The sequence below is a fragment of the Peromyscus eremicus genome, chromosome 11, assembly GCF_949786415.1.
Source record: "Peromyscus eremicus chromosome 11, PerEre_H2_v1, whole genome shotgun sequence".
Lineage (NCBI taxonomy): Eukaryota > Metazoa > Chordata > Mammalia > Rodentia > Cricetidae > Peromyscus > Peromyscus eremicus.
The window spans coordinates 33820630-33837960 of NC_081427.1; the positions used below are offsets into that span (position 1 = coordinate 33820630).

At 41.3% G+C, this 17331-nt stretch overlaps 1 protein-coding gene across 5 annotated transcripts in view; it reads left to right on the plus strand.

Annotated features, from left to right (window-relative positions):
• Positions 1-17331, plus strand: part of Nnt (nicotinamide nucleotide transhydrogenase) — a 91973-nt gene that overhangs the window by 58010 nt on the left and 16632 nt on the right. For 4 of the 5 annotated variants that reach the window (XM_059276094.1, XM_059276096.1, XM_059276095.1 and 1 more), the window contains exons 17-19: positions 286-465; positions 10740-10899; positions 14785-14866. In XM_059276094.1, the coding sequence (XP_059132077.1) occupies positions 286-465; positions 10740-10899; positions 14785-14866 (422 nt within the window). Of the gene's footprint in view, positions 1-285; positions 466-10739; positions 10900-13289; positions 13456-14784; positions 14867-17331 lie in introns of those variants that run through there. The other variant, XM_059276097.1, reaches the window with a different exon arrangement.

The window sequence follows — 17331 nt, forward strand, 5'->3', positions numbered from 1 at the left end:
ACTTGGTATCATTTCATTTTTCTTAGTGGAGACTCCTTTCCAGTTTCTGCTGATTTTCATCCCTACTTTTATTTAGGGAATTTTGGGGGTGGCGGGGACTAAATGTTCATAGTTGCTATGTCGGTGAGAGAGTTGGTCACATGGGGGAGTTGGTCGTCACCAGAAGTAGAACTTCTGTGGAAATACATCACTTAGAAAATTGGGATGATTAAGAACCGAGATGCTGACTGTCAGAGGTTTGATTGCATACGTTCACTTGGGGTTCTGCTTTGGTTTTCTCGCTAGGGGGTGACGTTGACAGCTGCCATTGGGGGCGCTGACATGCCTGTTGTCATCACCGTGCTGAACAGCTACTCGGGCTGGGCCCTGTGTGCCGAGGGCTTCCTGCTCAACAACAACCTGCTGACCATCGTGGGTGCGCTTATCGGCTCCTCTGGTGCGATCTTGTCATACATCATGTGTGTGGTAAGGAAACACATGCGGAAGGGAACGGAAATGATCTCCTGGGGACAAGGATGTGCTTGCTCTTTCTTCTATTTGCAGTAAAAAGAAATCTATTGGTTTTGATTGTTTTCAGCAGAAATATGAGGCTTTTCGGAGCAAATTTCTGAGATCATTTTAAAGATATTCAACTACAAAAAAATTAGGAAAACTTAAAAGTAAAACCCTTCCAATGCCTTTCTCCATCTGGAGGGTAACACATAATATTTAGTTTAGGTTATTTTTACCATTTTTTTTGGTCTATAGTACTGTGTATTTGCTTGTCTGACCTTATTGTATTTTTCAATTCAATTCTTTTTCTTCCCCCTGTAGTATGAGACAGGTTCCTTCTACATAGCCCTGGCTGGCCTTGAACTTGAGAACGGAACTTGTGATCCTCCTGCCTCAGTCTCCCAAGTGCTAGGATTACAAGAATGCATGATAATACGCTGTGCCTAACTTTCACTTAACTTTTAAAACATTACATGCTACGTAGTCTTGCCTTTTTAGTCATGAAAGACTCTGCCTTTAAGATGGTATTTAAGGGGCTTTATAGTAATCTATCGTGTGGTTATACAAAGTTCATTTAATTTTCCCCAGTGCTTTACAACTTATGTTATTTGATTTTTATTCATCTTTGTGTGTAGTACATCTTTGACATTTTTTGTGTGTTTTGTTTGAAAATTCCATCTATCTATCTGTCTGTCTGTCCGTCCATCCATCCATCCATCCATCCATCCATTATCCATCTATCTATCTATCTATCTATCTGTCATCTATCTATCTATCTATCTATCTATCTATCTATGTTTTTTTCTCGAGACAGGTTTTCTCTGTGTAGTTTTCGTGCCTGTCCTGGAACTCACTCCGTAGCCCAGGCTGGCCTCGAACTCACAGAGATCCTCCTGGCTCTGCCTCCCAAGTGCTGGGATTAAAGGCGTGCGCCGCCGCCGCCGCCGCCGCCGCCGCCGCCGCCGCCGCCGCCGCCACCCGGCCTATCGGTGTTTTGATCAAATCTAGCCCTCTTGTTAGGTATGGTAGCACATGCCTTTAATCCAACTACTTGGGGGGAGGCAGAGGCAAAGGCAGGGGTAGGTGGATCTCAGTTGGAGACCAGCCTGGCCAGGGTTACACAGTGAGACCTTGTCTCAAAAAGAAAAAATTATCCACCTACCTTTTCCTTCTCCCCTCCATTAACCTCCCTGCCCTCCCCTCCAACCACCATCCCTTCCCAACCTCATGTATTCTTTTTTTTGGTCACTAGGCCCACTTAATGTGCATGGTTAGGACAGTCTGCCAGAGCATGGGTAGACTCTCTGCGACTACAGCTCCCTCCCTGAGGCCCTGAGTAGTTCCTTAGCTAGGGGTGGGACTTCATGAGTCCTCCCCCAACCATCCATTCTCACTTTAAAGATACAGTTCTAGAAAGAATGCATTCACTGTTAGAGACTTTTTATTTACTATCATGTGTTTCTAGACAGCTTGTTCTGATCACGCTCCTCCTGCTTATCTATGAGAATGCCTATTGAGAAGGTTTATGCTCAATGTGATTTTTTTTTTTAAAGAAGAAATCAGAACAGAAAAGTAGCAACATAAATACTTCCCACTTTCCTTTTTGTTCCTAATTAATTCTCTTCTTGATGGCAGAATGTATCTTGCAAATGACTATAAATTTGACAAGAAAAAACTTGCTTAAATTATAGTTATTATTCTCTACAGAATAGTTCTGGATTACTGTGGAATTACCACTTGCATTGCTTTATAACAAACAAGCTTTTAAAAAAAACAAACATATTTTTCCAATGTCTATATCTTTACCAAGAGACTATGTAAGGTCTAACTCTAAGCATTTGAATTGAAAAAAGGTCACTCCCAGGGTTCAAGTCCCAGCACCCACATGGCAGTTTACAATTGGCTGTAACTCCATATCCAGGGGATCCGACACTTGATACACAGACATGCATGATGCAAAATACCAGTGCACATAAAATAAAAATAAATAAATCATTAAAAAAGTCACTTAAAAAATTACTCCAAGGCTTACAAAGATGTCTCAGAGAACTTTATACGTGAACACTATTATTTCTATCACTCTCACCCCTCCCTCCCCTCTCCAGCTTCTCCCATGCCACCCCAATTCAAGATTTTTTCTTCGTAGTATATGTATTCGCATGTACACACACCGTACTGAATCCACTTAGTGTTGCTTAGGTCCATATGTCCAAGACTGACCACTTGGGATTCCTTGGAGGAAATGGATTCCCCCTATTCTCAGTAGCCCTGGACCACCTGTAGCTCTTCATCCAGGGCCGGGACCTTGTGGGACTTCCCCGATCCACATGGGCACTCACCTGGCATTGTCATTATGCTGGTCTTGTTCAGGCAGTGGCCTTGCTGAGATTTCTTGGGTGCAGTCTGCTTGTTACATCTAGGGGACCGTCTAGGAGCAGGCACTTCCTCTGGCTCTTGCAATGTTTCTGCCTCCGCTTCCTCAGTCTTTCCTGAGTCTTAGGTGTATTGCATTGCATACACAGTTTGCATTGCAAATACATCATTTGGGGTAGGCACCCCACGGTCCCTTATTCCACTTACTGTGGGTCTCTGTGATAGTCTCCATCTGTTGCACAAAAAAGGGCCAAGTTCTACACCTACCTTGCTTCTTTGTTTACCTCAGGTTGCATAAAACCTTCATTTTTATTACATCTCAGCATTTTACTTGCCCCAAGAGCTATCTTGTTAATTCAAATACTGAGCTTATCTTTTAGTAATAAAAGTGTTTTTGTGTTTTTTGGCTCATCTTGTAAAACACAGGGCTCGACAGCCCAAGTTTCAGACAGCCTGATTATTATGCCAGTAGTGGTTTCCAAGTCGTTCAGAAGACTTGAAATTTGGAAATTTTATATCCTGTTGAAAACTTCCAGGCTCTGTGGAGTTTAAATGACAAATATCTCTAAAGGAAAGTTGTATTTAGTTCTTTAGAAATAGAGTTTCCTTCAAGAGAGAACCATTTTACTGTTTCATTTGGAAAATGCGAATGACCAGCAGGGGGCAGCAGATTTTCACAATTACTTAAAGGTGATTTGCCAGAAAAATGAGTTTTAAAATCAAATTGTAATTGAATTATTTTATCATATATATATATATATATATATATATATATATATATATATATATATATATATATTAGACAGATTATCACCATGTAGCCAAGGCTGGCCTCAAATTAAGGACCCACCTGTGTCAGCCTCCTGAATGCTGGAATTATAGGCATGTACCACCACGCCTGGCAAAAAATTTGAAGTCTATCAATGCTAGTTAGTGGCTTATCAATACAGGAGGTTGGGGGACGGATTTGTATGTAGTTCTTGAGAGGGCATCCTGAGTACCTTTCTCATTTTTACCCTTGTTTCCTTAATGGTTTTCTTTTTTTTTTGGTTTTTTTTTTTTTTTTTTTTTTTTTGGTTTTTCGAGACAGGGTTTCTCTGTGTAGCTTTGTGCCTTTCCTGGGACTCACTTGGTAGCCCAGGCTGGCCTCGAACTCACAGAGATCCGCCTGGCTCTGCCTCCCGAGTGCTGGGATTAAAGGCGTGCGCCACCACCGCCCGGCTCTTAATGGTTTTCTTTAGATTCTTTATTGTTATTACTTTTTTTTTTTTTTAAGCAGTTTATATCCCGAGTTTCTACTCTGTGTCTCTTACTTTTTGTTTTTTTCCTCCCTCTTTAGTCTGTTTGTTATGATGGTCACAGCAGCACAGTAGTAACTCCCGCAGTAACTCTGTCATAACAGGAACTAGAACGAATTACCCAGGAGAAGTTGCCGCTCACACACACCCTCCTCTCTGTGTTACTGTAAAATGATCTCCTCTCTCTCCCTTTGTTCTGTCTGTTCACATTTGAGATGTTTTTCTCCTCTTTGTTTCTTTTCTGTTTCCACTGCCCCAGTTCGACCCTAAGACAGCACATGTTCTAGTTTTGTGAGGACTAGCTGGAGGGGAGGCGGCAAAAGGAGAGAAACTAGATGTTTTGAGGAACAAAACACATTTTAAGAATTCAGATGACTTCCTCTTTTAGTTAGGGTTTCTATCGCAGTCATAAACACCATGACCAAAAGCAGCTTGGGGAGGAAAGGGTTTATTTTGCTAACCCTTCCACATCACAGTCCATCACTGAGGGACTTGAGGATAGGAACTCAGGGCAGGAGCTGATGAAGAGGCCATGGAGGGGAGCTGCTCACTGCCTTGCTCCTCATGGCTTGCTCAGTCTGCTTTCTTAATGGCACCCAGGACCACCAGCCCAGGGGTAGTACCACCTATAGTGAGCTGGGCCCTCCCACATCAATCATCAAGCAAGAAAAATGTACCACAGGCTTGCTCACAGACCAGGCTAGTGGGGTTATTTTCTCAATTGAGATTCCTTCTTTTAAAATGACTCTTGCTTATATCAAGTTAATACTCTAATTAAAAAGTTAAAAAAAAACAATGTATTTAGAAATCTTCAATAATACCACATCAGAAAAGTACAGGGCCATCTATACAACAATAACTAGGCCAGTGACAACCTTATAGGGACATTTACACAGCTGGAGAGGTCCAGCAATAAGAGAGTGGAGGAGGAATGTGGAAAATAGCCACACTTTAATAAATAACATAAATTTCAAAGATGATTTGGATAAGGGCATAAGAGAAAGTTTGATGTTTTGGGTTCTTATACTAATACATCCTTATAGTTCTCTGGGGTCATATAGTTCTCTGAGGTCAGATTACTATTCGGTAATTGTATGTTTCTGTTCATTTGGATTCAAGGACGGCTAAAGCCTTAATTAAAAAGACTCCATGGCCAGATGTGGTAGCACACGCCTTTGATCACAGCACGTGGGAGGCAGAGGCAGGCAGATCTCTTGTGCGTTTTGGCTAATTGTGGTCTATATGGTGAGTGCTAAGCCAGCCACGGCTACACAGTTTAAAAACAAACACACAATAAATGAAGCACCTACTGCGAGCCAAGCATAGCAGCACACACTTGTAATCTCAGCGTTTGGGAAGCTGAAGAAGGAAGACCGTGGCTTTTGAAGGCAGCTGGGATTACACAGGGACTTCAAAGCCAGCTTGTCCCTGTGAAGATCCTATTTCAGAAAGAAAGTTACAAAAGTACTACAAGATAGAGGGAGTCTGGTTGAACAGAAAGGGTTTTGTTTATTTGTTTGTTTTTGGTTTTTTGAGACAGGGTTTCTCTGTGTAGCTTTGCACCTGTCCTGGAACTCACTCTGTAGCCCAGGCTGGCCTCGAACTCACAGAGATCTGCCTGCCTCTGCCTCCCCGAGTGCTGGGATTAAAGGCGTGAGCCACCACCGCCCGGCTTTGTTTGTTTGTTTGTTTTTGTTTGATGAATAGAAAAGGTTAAGGGAAAATAAAATGACATCATTCCTATTCATCGTTTAACATTTGATATTCTAATTCCGGATCATTGTGTTCACGCTCACCCTCCTTTTAATGTCTGATGTTGTTCTAATATTTAATTTTCTAGCTAATATATTTAGATATAGCTCTATCATTATATATTCAAACTCGTATAAAATGATTTGAACTTTATTCTGGTTGCAGCCTTCCTCCAGACATCTTTATTTCCTTCTGGAAGTTGTTCCCAGTACAAGGCAATGGTCTGAGGGCCTGGGGCCTTTTTGTTGGATTTGGATGCTAATGCAAGGAAGGATCTTGGAGAACCTTGACAATCCAAGCTCTTATTGGCGATGGGCATGGTGTGTCTTCCATTGCTCGCCGCACTCCCACACGCAATTACAAAACAGCCAGAAACCAGTAAAAATAAAAATGAAAACAAGCCTGCCATATTTTAAGGCATTCAAAGTAGATGCTTTTTATTCATCTTAAATTTCTCTTGTAGTTGATATTTTCCTTCCATTGTCACTGATTTGTAGCAGGTACTGGGTTAGTATAAGAAACCTTTTTTTTTTTTTTTTTTTTTTTTTTGCCAGGTGGTGGTGGCGCACACCTTTAATCCCAGCACTTGGGAGGCAGAGGCAGGTGGATCTCTGTGAGTTCGAGGCCAGCCTGGTCTACAGAGCAAGTTCCAGGAAGCCAGAGCTACATAGAGAAACCCTGTCTCCAAAAACCAAAAAAAAAAAAGAAAGCAAGTAAGCAACCTTTTTAGATTTGTGCTTAATATATTGCTCAAGGTAGTTTAGAATAAAAAATGATGACATGCTGGCTGCTCAAAGTTATTTTAACACTGAAAGTCTTAGGCTGGGTAATTTACAAACATTAGCTTACTTAATCCCCACAGTAGTTTTGGAGGTAGGAAATAGTCTCATTTTGTAGAGGAAGTATTTTAATGTACTCACCTGTGTGCCTGTGAAGCCTGATTAGCATTTGGCATAGCCAAATGGATACACTGCTTGGTAAATGGACCTTGAATGTTCACTAAAGGGCTGTTCTGTGAGTTTATTTGTGATTTTGGAGTCATCTATGGGTAGATTAGAGCAGCAGCAGCTACTAGAGTCCGTATGGTACCAGTCCATTGGCCTTCTGTAGTGTTTATTGAAACAAACATGGCAGTCCAAACCAAAGCAGGGTGGTTTTATTATGTGGGGAGAAATGGAATGCTCCCCAAGTGACTAACCAACAATCTCGAAAATGAAATTTTTCTTCTGACAATGAATTCCTTCGGGTATCCTCTGAGCCCAGTGCTGGGGTTACACAACAAGCCATATAATAAAAACTGAAAAACTGTTGACATTGTCCAAGCAGCAAACACATATCCATGACTTCCTTATGCCATGCTATAATAATCGACCTCTTTATGATTCTGTAGTCCCTCTGCTTACAATGTCACCTGGGAGATGGAGCTCTTACTGAACTGGAAAAGCATTTTTATTTCAGACAAACAAACAAACAAACAAACCCCTCTTTCTTTTCAAATGGACTTAGAACAGAATGCAGTAAGTCAAAAGCTAAGCCAAATAGAATTTTATTTTATTTTTTCTTTGTGATTGATTAATCAGTATCTACAGAGTATTGAGACAAGAGGCAGTACTAAATGGTATATATGTATATATATATACACACACACACTATTGCTTCAGTTTTGGCTATTTTATGACCCTTCTTTTGTCTTCAGACTAATTTCTTTCAGTGTAGTTGGAATTATGTGAGTTAATGATCTCTTTAATGTAGAACACAACTTTCATTATAGGACTTATTAGCTCAAAAGGAACCGGCTCGGACAGTGTGGCATTTTTTTTTTTTTTTTTTTGGTCTTGGAATCTGGGAACCCCTCAATCTGTGGATAAGTGGCCACAGAATACTCTCATGAATCACTTAAGGAAGCAAATAAAATAATGAAAAAAAAGGGGCACAAAGCTGTAAACCCTAAACATTTGTTGTGAACGCAATGTTGCAATGGTAAATTAAGAGATGAAAAGTAATGTAATTTTTAAGAGACCACATAGAATTTGCATAATGATGATATAATTTTGCTTATGTGTTTAACGAGTAGACCTTGATTGTTAAGCCACTATTTTTTCTCAATAAGTTCCATCCCAAGTGAGTGCACTTTAATTAAATATCCTCAGAGATTCTTTTCTCCTCTCCCGTTCAGTTTCATAGGAGAAATAATGCTTCTTCTTAAGCCAAGATAGAATGATAGGCTCCTGTCCTCACAAATCTATCTCTACGTCATGTGCTCCTGTGATCTGTTGGTTCTGTTAAAAAGTGATGAGGACTCTTTGTCCATTGGAGAAAAGTTCTCTCTAACAGGAACCTCAACGTCTAAGTAGTTTTGTTTTGTGTGTTTATGTAGGAGGTGCATGCATTTATGGTATATGCACATGTGTGTGTTGGGGCATATGGGCCTATGAGTATGGAGGGCGAGAGGGCATTGAGTGTCTTCCTTTCTCATCTTCTGCCTTCATCCTTTGAGGTAGGGTCTCATGCTGAGTCCGGAGCTCATGGTTTTGCCTAGGCTAGCAACCTACCCCAGGGTTGCTTTTCAGTGTGAAGGTTGCTGTTGTGTGTGGGACCATATCTAGCTTTTGGGGGAGGGGACTGGGTAACTCATGCTTGCTCAGCAACCACTCACCCACAGAGCCATCTCTCTGCCCCCCAAAATAGATTTAAAAAATTAATTTTTAATGGCAAGAGTTTAGTAGGACATACTTTTTGATAACTGATTCTCTGAATCTTATAATCAAAACTGGAAAAGATTTATAGACATCAAAAATTGAATGTTTGGGGAGTCCGAGTTATGACTGTTTCAGTCTTTATTCAGGAGTTTATAAATTTCTTGCCAGGCTGGGATTAGGATGTTAATTCAAAACATCAAACTTTCTCTTATGCCCTTATCCATCATCTTTGAAATTTATGTTATTTATTAAAGTGTGGCTATTTTCCACATTCCTCCTCCACTCTCTTATTGCTGGACCTCTCCAGCTGTGTAAATGTCTCTGTAAAGTTGTCACTGGCCTAGTTATTGTTGTATGGATGGCCCTGTACTTTTCTGATGTGGTATTATTGAAGATTTCTAAATACTTTGTTTTTTTTTAACTTTTTAAATAGAGTATTATCTTTGAAAAAGTAAATATTAATAACTATAAGCTTTTAAGTGATATCGTGGACTACAACCATTAAAATGGGTTTTAAACGTTTTTTTGAGTTTCTTCTCCCCATGAAGTCCTCATCATGTAAAATGCTGTGGTTCATGAATGGTATCGTGTGCTGGCTATAGTTTTATGTTAACTTGATATAAGCAAGAGTCATTTTGAAAGAAGGAATCTCAACTGAGAAAATGCCCCCACCAGCCTGGTCTGTGGGCAAGCCTGTGGTACATTTTTCTTGCTTGATGATTGATGTGGAAGGGCCCAGCTCACTATAGGTGGTGCTACCCCTGGGCTGGTGGTCCTGGGTGCCATTAAGAAATCAGACTGAGCTGGGCGGTGGTGGCGCACGCCTTTAATCCCAGCACTCAGGAGGCAGAGCCAGGCGGATCTCTGTGAGTTCGAGGCCAGCCTGGACTACCAAGTGAGTCCCAGGAAAGGCGCAAAGCTACACAGAGAAACCCTGTCTCGAAAAACCAAAAAAAAAAAAAAAAAGAAAAAAAAAAAGAAATCAGACTGAGCAAGCCATGAGGAGCAAGGCAGTGAGCAGCTCCCCTCCATGGCCTCTTCATCAGCTCCTGCCCTGAGTTCCTATCCTCAAGTCCCTCAGTGATGGACTGTGATGTGGAAGGGTTAGCAAAATAAACCCTTTCCTCCCCAAGCTGCTTTTGGTCATGGTGTTTATGACTGCGATAGAAACCCTAACTAAAAGAGGAAGTCATCTGAATTCTTAAAATGTGTTTTGTTCCTCAAAACATCTAGTTTCTCTCCTTTTGCCGCCTCCCCTCCAGCTAGTCCTCACAAAACTAGAACACGTGTTGTCTTAGGGTCGAATTGGGGTGTTTGTAAGGCCATTCTTGATGATTATAAGTGAGTACACCAGGAATGAGATCCCTTTCTTTGAATTTTCTCCTGAGATTATCTTACTAGTGAAAAGCGTGGTCCCAACTGAAGGAGTAAGTCACCTGTTCACCCACCTCCTTGTAGATGGAGCCTTTAGAATGAGAAGCTTTTAGAATGATGCATCCATCTGCTTCTGTGATAATCAGGGGTAAGATTTCATGGAGCTCTCATAGATTTGGAAAATGAGAGTGTCCATACCTACATTTTTTTTTCTTGAATGCAAAGGGCTGTGGACTTCTAGATGAAATGCGTAATTATCATTTGAATTCCTTCTGGTTGTCTTTTGACCGCTCGTATGCAGTAGCAGAATCCACTGGGAAGAGAGATAGAAGGTCATTTTATGAAAATTTTTCTTCTTGCAAATGAATCTTTCCGGCTCTCTTTCATTCTGGTGAAGTACCTTTAAATGTGGAGAGAGAAGTTGCTTATTCAGTATCTAGATGATAATAGGACATCGAAATTTTTCATTAATGTTTGTATTTTACATATAATTTGCATTAAAATATTTGTTTAAATTTTTTTCTGAAAACATATTAGGGTGGAATTGACCTGGTTAGAAAATTGATAGGGTTCAAAGATGTCTCTGTTGTTTAAGTTTTGAACTAATTTTAGAAGCCAGTGTGGCTAAAATTCTTTAAATAGTTAAATAAATTCCTTGCAAATGATGTTGAATTTCATGTACATAAACTTCACGCTATTCTCAGAGGATTCCACGTATTGAACTCTCATGGGTGATGGTTTTGCTCTCTAGGCAATGAATCGCTCCCTGGCTAACGTGATTCTTGGAGGCTATGGTACAACTTCAACAGCTGGTGGCAAACCCATGGAAATTACCGGCACACACACAGAAATCAACCTTGACAATGCAGTTGAGATGATCCGGGAAGCTAATAGCATTGTTATTACTCCAGGTAATAAATGAATGAATGAATGAATGAATGAATAAATCCAACAAAAGTAAAGTCTTACCAACAAAACAACCTGTCATGGCTGGTGTAATTGATTACATTGAGTAATAGGAAAAAGGTAAATTGAAACCTCCTCATTAAAAACTGTACTAGTTCTTTGAGACTTTCACACAGGTTTTGAGCACATTCATCCCCAACCCTTCCCAGATCCATCTTCCTCCTCTACTTACCCAACTTTGTGGTTTCTTTCTTTTTCTTTTTCTTTTTTCTCTTAACTCTTCAAGACCACTTTGTGTTACCCAAGTAGTAGTGGATGTGTGGTCTTCCGCTGGAACATGGTTGACTCACCAGGAGCCCTGTCTCTACAGCAGCTCACAGTTGCCCATAACTCCATTGCTAAGAGTGGTTTTTCATCCCCCCCACCCACTCCCAGCTCCCTGTTGGATTTGCATAGTCTCTGTGTGTGCTAGGACAACCACTGTGAATGCCTGCCGGCAGCCGCCCTGCTGTGCCCAGAAGGTAATGTTCCCTTGTAGTCACCGGCCACTTGGGACTGGAACTGATGCTTTCTGTCCCTTCTGCAGTGATGCCCTGGAGCCTTGGCGAGAGTGGCTGCAGTAAACAAGTCCCATTTAGCTGAGGATTCTGCAGTCTCTTACTCTCTGCACCTCGACCAGTCGTGGGTCACTGTGTTAGTCATGGTGCAAGTAGATGCTTCCCAGATGAGGGCTGAGGGATGCACTGATCTACGGGCATAAAAAAAAGTCTTTAGGAGTCAGTTTAATACTATGTCCATTTAGCAATATAGTAATAGTAGAATTCCCCCTAGGGCCTGTGACCTGTCTAGCCATAGGAACCTCCTTATTCTTGAAAACACAATAGAAACAGTAGCAACTGAATGGTTACTGAGTGAGAATATCGAGAACTCTCAGTTTAGGTTCATATTTTGGAGTAACGTAAATATCCTATCAATTGATGTAGCGCGTTCTAGCCATCTTTTTGAGCTCTGTACAGATGTTAAGTTACTGTTGAGTCTTGCTTATTGTCAATTTTAGGGTATATCAGACTGAATTAGGTATAGCATGTGGAAGTGTCAGACTCGTTCATTGGACTCAGGAAATGTTAGTCTCTTTTCTTCAAAAGTCATTTGTTTAAAAGTCGGTCAAGAATCTTGGTGGTTTTCTGTAATGGTCTCCTTGTGTTGCAAAGTGAAGTTTCCGTGATGAGAGGTGAGGACCACAGTTATCTGTGGGCATGAGAACAAATGTTTAGATTGTTGTTAGGGATGATGCTGGTTTAATAAGTGGTTTCCGATCAGATTAGCCAGTGTGACTTAGCAGAAAGAGCTCATCTTGTAGCTATTGTCCTGGCTGAGTGGCTGAAGTGACAGACTGGAAGGAACTTGTCATGGGGGTCTCCGTATGTCACCTTTGTACTTAATTTTGCCTCTAACATGATACATGATACAGATCAAGTCATCTATCATGCATGATATAGACCAAGTCATTTAATGTCTCTTGGTCTCAGTTTTTAATGTGTAAGACTTAGCTTAGTTTTTCATGATTGTCACAGAATGTCAGGTTAAGATTTTAACTCTATCATGCCATTATAGGAGCTTTCCTTGAAGAAAGACTGCTGACTTGAACATGTGGGCAATTTACTGGTTGAGAACGTACTACGATAAAAATAACAGATGTAAGGCCAATTTGATATTTCAATGTGAACTCAACATAGGATACTATTACTTTTTAAGTCTTCTGAATGGTAGATTTTGGTTGTTACAGGGCTGAGTTAGTGTGTGGAAACACACTGTAATGTTTGGGACATCCCTGCAGAGTGAATTGTCCTAGCCAGAAGGCAAGTGTGTGGCCTATTAAGAAGCTATGCTCGTGTGTAAAGGTATGAAGCTAGAGAGGGCATAGTCTCTGCCCTCCAGGCAGTATCTATCCCAGTTTAGAAATCAGGCAGGGAGATGAATAATGTTTTATTATTATTAAATAATAAATGCCAAGTGTGTTATGGCAGTGGTTAAACTGAACTGTGTAGAATTTTTTTTTTTTTTTTTCACGAGGAACCTAAGAAGGGTTGAAGGGAAGTTAGGATTTGTTCTGAGCCTTAGGGGATGGATGGTGTTGTGGGTAGGAGAAGGCAGAAGTGATAGCTAGGGCAAAGAGTTGGCGTTTGAAAAAGGGTTAGAGAAGTATGAACAGATGTGAGTTACAATACAGGTAATATGGACATAACAGAGTTAAAGGAGAAGGTGATGACTGACATTCTTGGTTATACTTAAGCAAATCTCAAGTAGGAAGGACTTTTTTATTTATTTGAATTTATTTATATGGGAGTAGAGTTGGAGGAGAAGGGTTTTCAATTCTTCTTCTTCTGTTTTTGAGGACATTAAGTTTGGACAGTGACCATGCTAGAGGTCAAATGGCAGGTCGATCCAGCAGGACTCAGCAAAATGGCTGAAGTCCTTGGGTGAGCTACGATGTAAGGGATGAATTGAAAGCCTCAGAGGAAGACTTGGCCATCTAAGGAGGAGAACAGGAGAAATCTATTCAAGGTATTAGAGGAAAAATAGTAACAAAGCCAGGAAGGATGCACAGGACTATAATGTCATCAAAGATACATTCAGAGTTTAGAAACATGTGAGAGTGGGCATAGACAGTGTGTGCATGGAGTGCAGCAGGGGCATAGACTAGTGTGCGTATGGAGTGCAGCAGGGGCATAGACAGTGTGTGCATGGAGTGCAGCAGGGACATAGACTAGTGTGTGCATGCATGGAGTGCATCAGGGGCATAGACTAGTGTGTGCATGCATGGAGTGCAGCAAGGGCATAGACAGTGTGTGCATGCATGGAGTGCAGCAAGGGCATAGACAGTGTGTGCATGCATGGAGTGCAGCAGGGGCATAGACTAGTGTGTGCATGGAGTGCAGCAGGGACATAGACTAGTGTGTGCATGCATGGAGTGCAGCAGGGGCATAGACAGTGTGTGCAATGGAGTGCAGCAGGGACATAGACTAGTGTGTGCATGCATAGAGTGCATCAGGGGCATAGACTAGTGTGTGCATGCATGGAGTGCAGCAGGGACATAGACTAGTGTGTGTATGAAGTGCAGCCGGGAAATAGACTAGTGTGTGCATGCATGGGGTGCAGCAGGGGCATAGACAGTGTGTGCATGGAGTGCAGCAGGGGCATAGTGTGTGCATGGAGTGCAGCAGGGATGTAGACTAGTGTGTGCATGCATGGAGTGCAGCCGGGAAATAGACTAGTGTGTGCATGGAATGCAGCAAGGATAAATAGTAGCATGAGACTTATTGGGAGATTCAGGAGGGGGTCATTGGATTTTGAGTTTCAAATTCAGGATAATTTTTTTCTTTTGAATAAATAAACTTTATTTAAACTTTATTTAAACTTTAAATACATGTTGAAAATCTATGGAAAGATTCAATGAATCGTGTATTTTCTTGAACAGATTTACTGTATATTATAAGACCATGATCTTTGTTTTCTGTCCTATCTTTGATTTCTTTTAATAAAAATATTTTTCATACACTATATTCTGATTACACATTCCCCTCTCCCTGCTCATCTCATTGCTCTGCTCCTCCCCTCCCATCTGGATCCACACCCTTTCTGTCTCTCATTAGACAAAAAAGGCATATAAGGGATAATAATAAAATATAAAATGTAAATATCAAATAATGAAAACATTTTAAGTTTTTATTTTTTAAAGATTTATTTATTTATAATAAATCTGCTTTCATTTAGTCCAGTTAACTGCCTGTGTTGGCATAGACATATGTTTTGATCAAGAGAAGCGTTTTACTTTGTAAGATTTCAAGAATAAAGCCTCATTCTTTTGTGTTCTTAATGTCCCCTCGCAGGTTATGGCCTCTGCGCAGCCAAAGCTCAGTACCCCATTGCTGATTTGGTGAAGATGCTTACCGAGCAAGGCAAAAAAGTCAGGTGAGAGCATTGTGTGTGAATACTTGGGTGTGCAGACAAGGGAACTGACAAGTCTCTAAAAAGATGACTGCTTCTCAAAGTGACTTTTGAGACACTAGTAACCCTAGGTGAAGAGATGAAGTTGGGGAAATGCCTCCGTGTTTGCTGCTTCTGTCTAGAAAGAGAAGCTTCATTGTTCCAAATTCCAGGTATTTATGAGTGAGAATAGCCAGAAGTTGTGTTTCTTTGTGCTTTGACTTGGGGCGAGGTTGTGCGAAGCGTGTGAGTTGCATTAGGTTGTGTGCTTTTGGGCCTCCAAAGAAGTGCTTCATTTCGTTTGTTTGTTTGTTTGAAGAGTGAGCCCTGAAAGAAACCTGTAGGCTGCTCATTGCTGACCTGGCTTTGAGCTCTTGGGTGGGAAAGACTGCTGGAATGCTCTTCTTTTTTTTTTTTTTTTTTTGGTTTTTCGAGACAGGGTTTCTCTGTGTAGCTTTGCGCCTTTCCTGGAACTCGCTTTAGAGACCAGGCTGGCCTCGAACTCACAGAGATCCGCCTGCCTCTGCCTCCCGAGTGCTGGGATTAAAGGCGTGCGCCACCACCGCCCGACTGGAATGCTCTTCTATAGAGCCGTGAACTTTTAGAAATCTGCTGCTGTTCCCGCCACTTGCCTTGGGAGCGCTGGGTGCTCCCGGGAGGTTATCAAGCCGAGGAGTGGAGGACTGCGCACGCCCAGATCGTTCCCGTGGGTCTCACAGCAGGCGCATAGAAACAGGGCTTTTTGTGTGAAGAACTTGATGGCCGATGCAGTGCTGTGCTTATGTTCTGTTCCTCTCTGAGGCCCCATTAAGGGACATTGTTTCTTCGCATCTACCGAAGAGAGTGTGAGCTCTTGGGGTCTTCCCTCGTAGGAGTACTGCTGTTCATTGTGTGGGTTCACTAGCAGTTGCATTGACTTGGTACCATAAATCAGAGACACAAGATAATTCATTGCATGGAGTTAGTTCATTAGGATGTTAATATCTGTTCGTGATGATTCCTTTTAGATGTCGACCTTACGCTTTTGTCTTGGGGCAGATGATAAGAAAATAAAGCCACAGGGGACCTAGAACTTGTCAGAGTATCTGTGCCGAACTGGATCTGACTCATTCTTGCTCTTTGAATACTCTATCCATTTATAATTCTAAAAGAAGCATAGACCATAAGGTCAGAGGTCACTTAGATGGTCTTAGTGTCAGCTGAATTTGACTTCTTCCTTTTCTTTTCCTTCCCACCCTTTTCTCTATTCTGCACTATCCATTCCTAAAATCTATAGTTGTGTTTTTTAAATACATCAGGAGTCAAGATGCTATTTTGTGATGGGAGGGACCAGCATTGTTGTGATGTGGAAGATTTTCATATTTGATGGTGCTCTTAAATACATTGAAGAGGAGAAAAGCCATTGATTTTAGTTTTTCATCAAAGTATATAAAAAAGAACTCATTTTTGGTTATTCTTTCTTATTTCCACATCACTCATTAAGCTGGCCTTTCTTTTTTAGCCATAGCCTTGCCCTTTAAAAGCACTTGTAAGCCTACAAGTAAAAAGGATGTGTTAAAGAGCCGTGTATGATTTTCCTAAAGAGGAAACTACTTTCTTTATTCAATCCACATGTGAAAAAGCCTGATCTATTAGTAATACCTCTCGTCACCATGTGAACATTTAGAGGGTGATTGGCAGTCATAGTAAAACAGAGCCTGAAAGGTGGCCTTCATGTTTCGGTTATCCTCAGCGAAGGGAATCCTTAATTTGGCACACCTCTCCTGTTACTCATTGATAAGCCCAGGTGAACAAGACAGTTTACTATGTTAGAAGAAGGGATGCGGAGTTGGACATTAGAATCCGAAGAGCTGAGGAGGGAGCTCAGCAGGCACAGTGCTCGCTGCTCTCAGCCGAGGACCTGAGTTTGATTTTCAGCACCTATGTAGAAAGGTGGGCGTGGTGGCGTGTGCTTGTAAGCCTAGCACTGAGGAGGTGGAGACTGATGGATCCCCAGTGCTCACTGGCCAGCTGGCTTAGCCTAATCCGCAAGCCCCATTCCTGGGAGGTAAGTTTCTGATGCTTGAGTTTGACTTTTGACCTGTGTGCACACACGCTCCCCCCCCCCCCCCCCCCCCCCGAGAAAATCCTCATGGCTGTTGAAAGAAGTTAGGGAAATGGATAAGAGAGATGAAGCCTGAAAAGATACCAGGCAAGTGAACTTTTAGTTTCTGATCAGGTTAAAATGAGAATTTTATCCATGATGACATGTATAAACTACTGCTGTATAGAATGGTTTCTGTCACTCCGCATAGGAAGAGTCATTATTTAGAGAGATTTAATTATATATCAGTAGGGGTATGCTCAGCTATAAATTTTCTTTTACTGAAATGATCTTGTGAATGTAACAGAAACCTTTAAAAAAAAATCCCAGAGTCTTGCATAATTGTTGAAAACACTTATTAAAAATA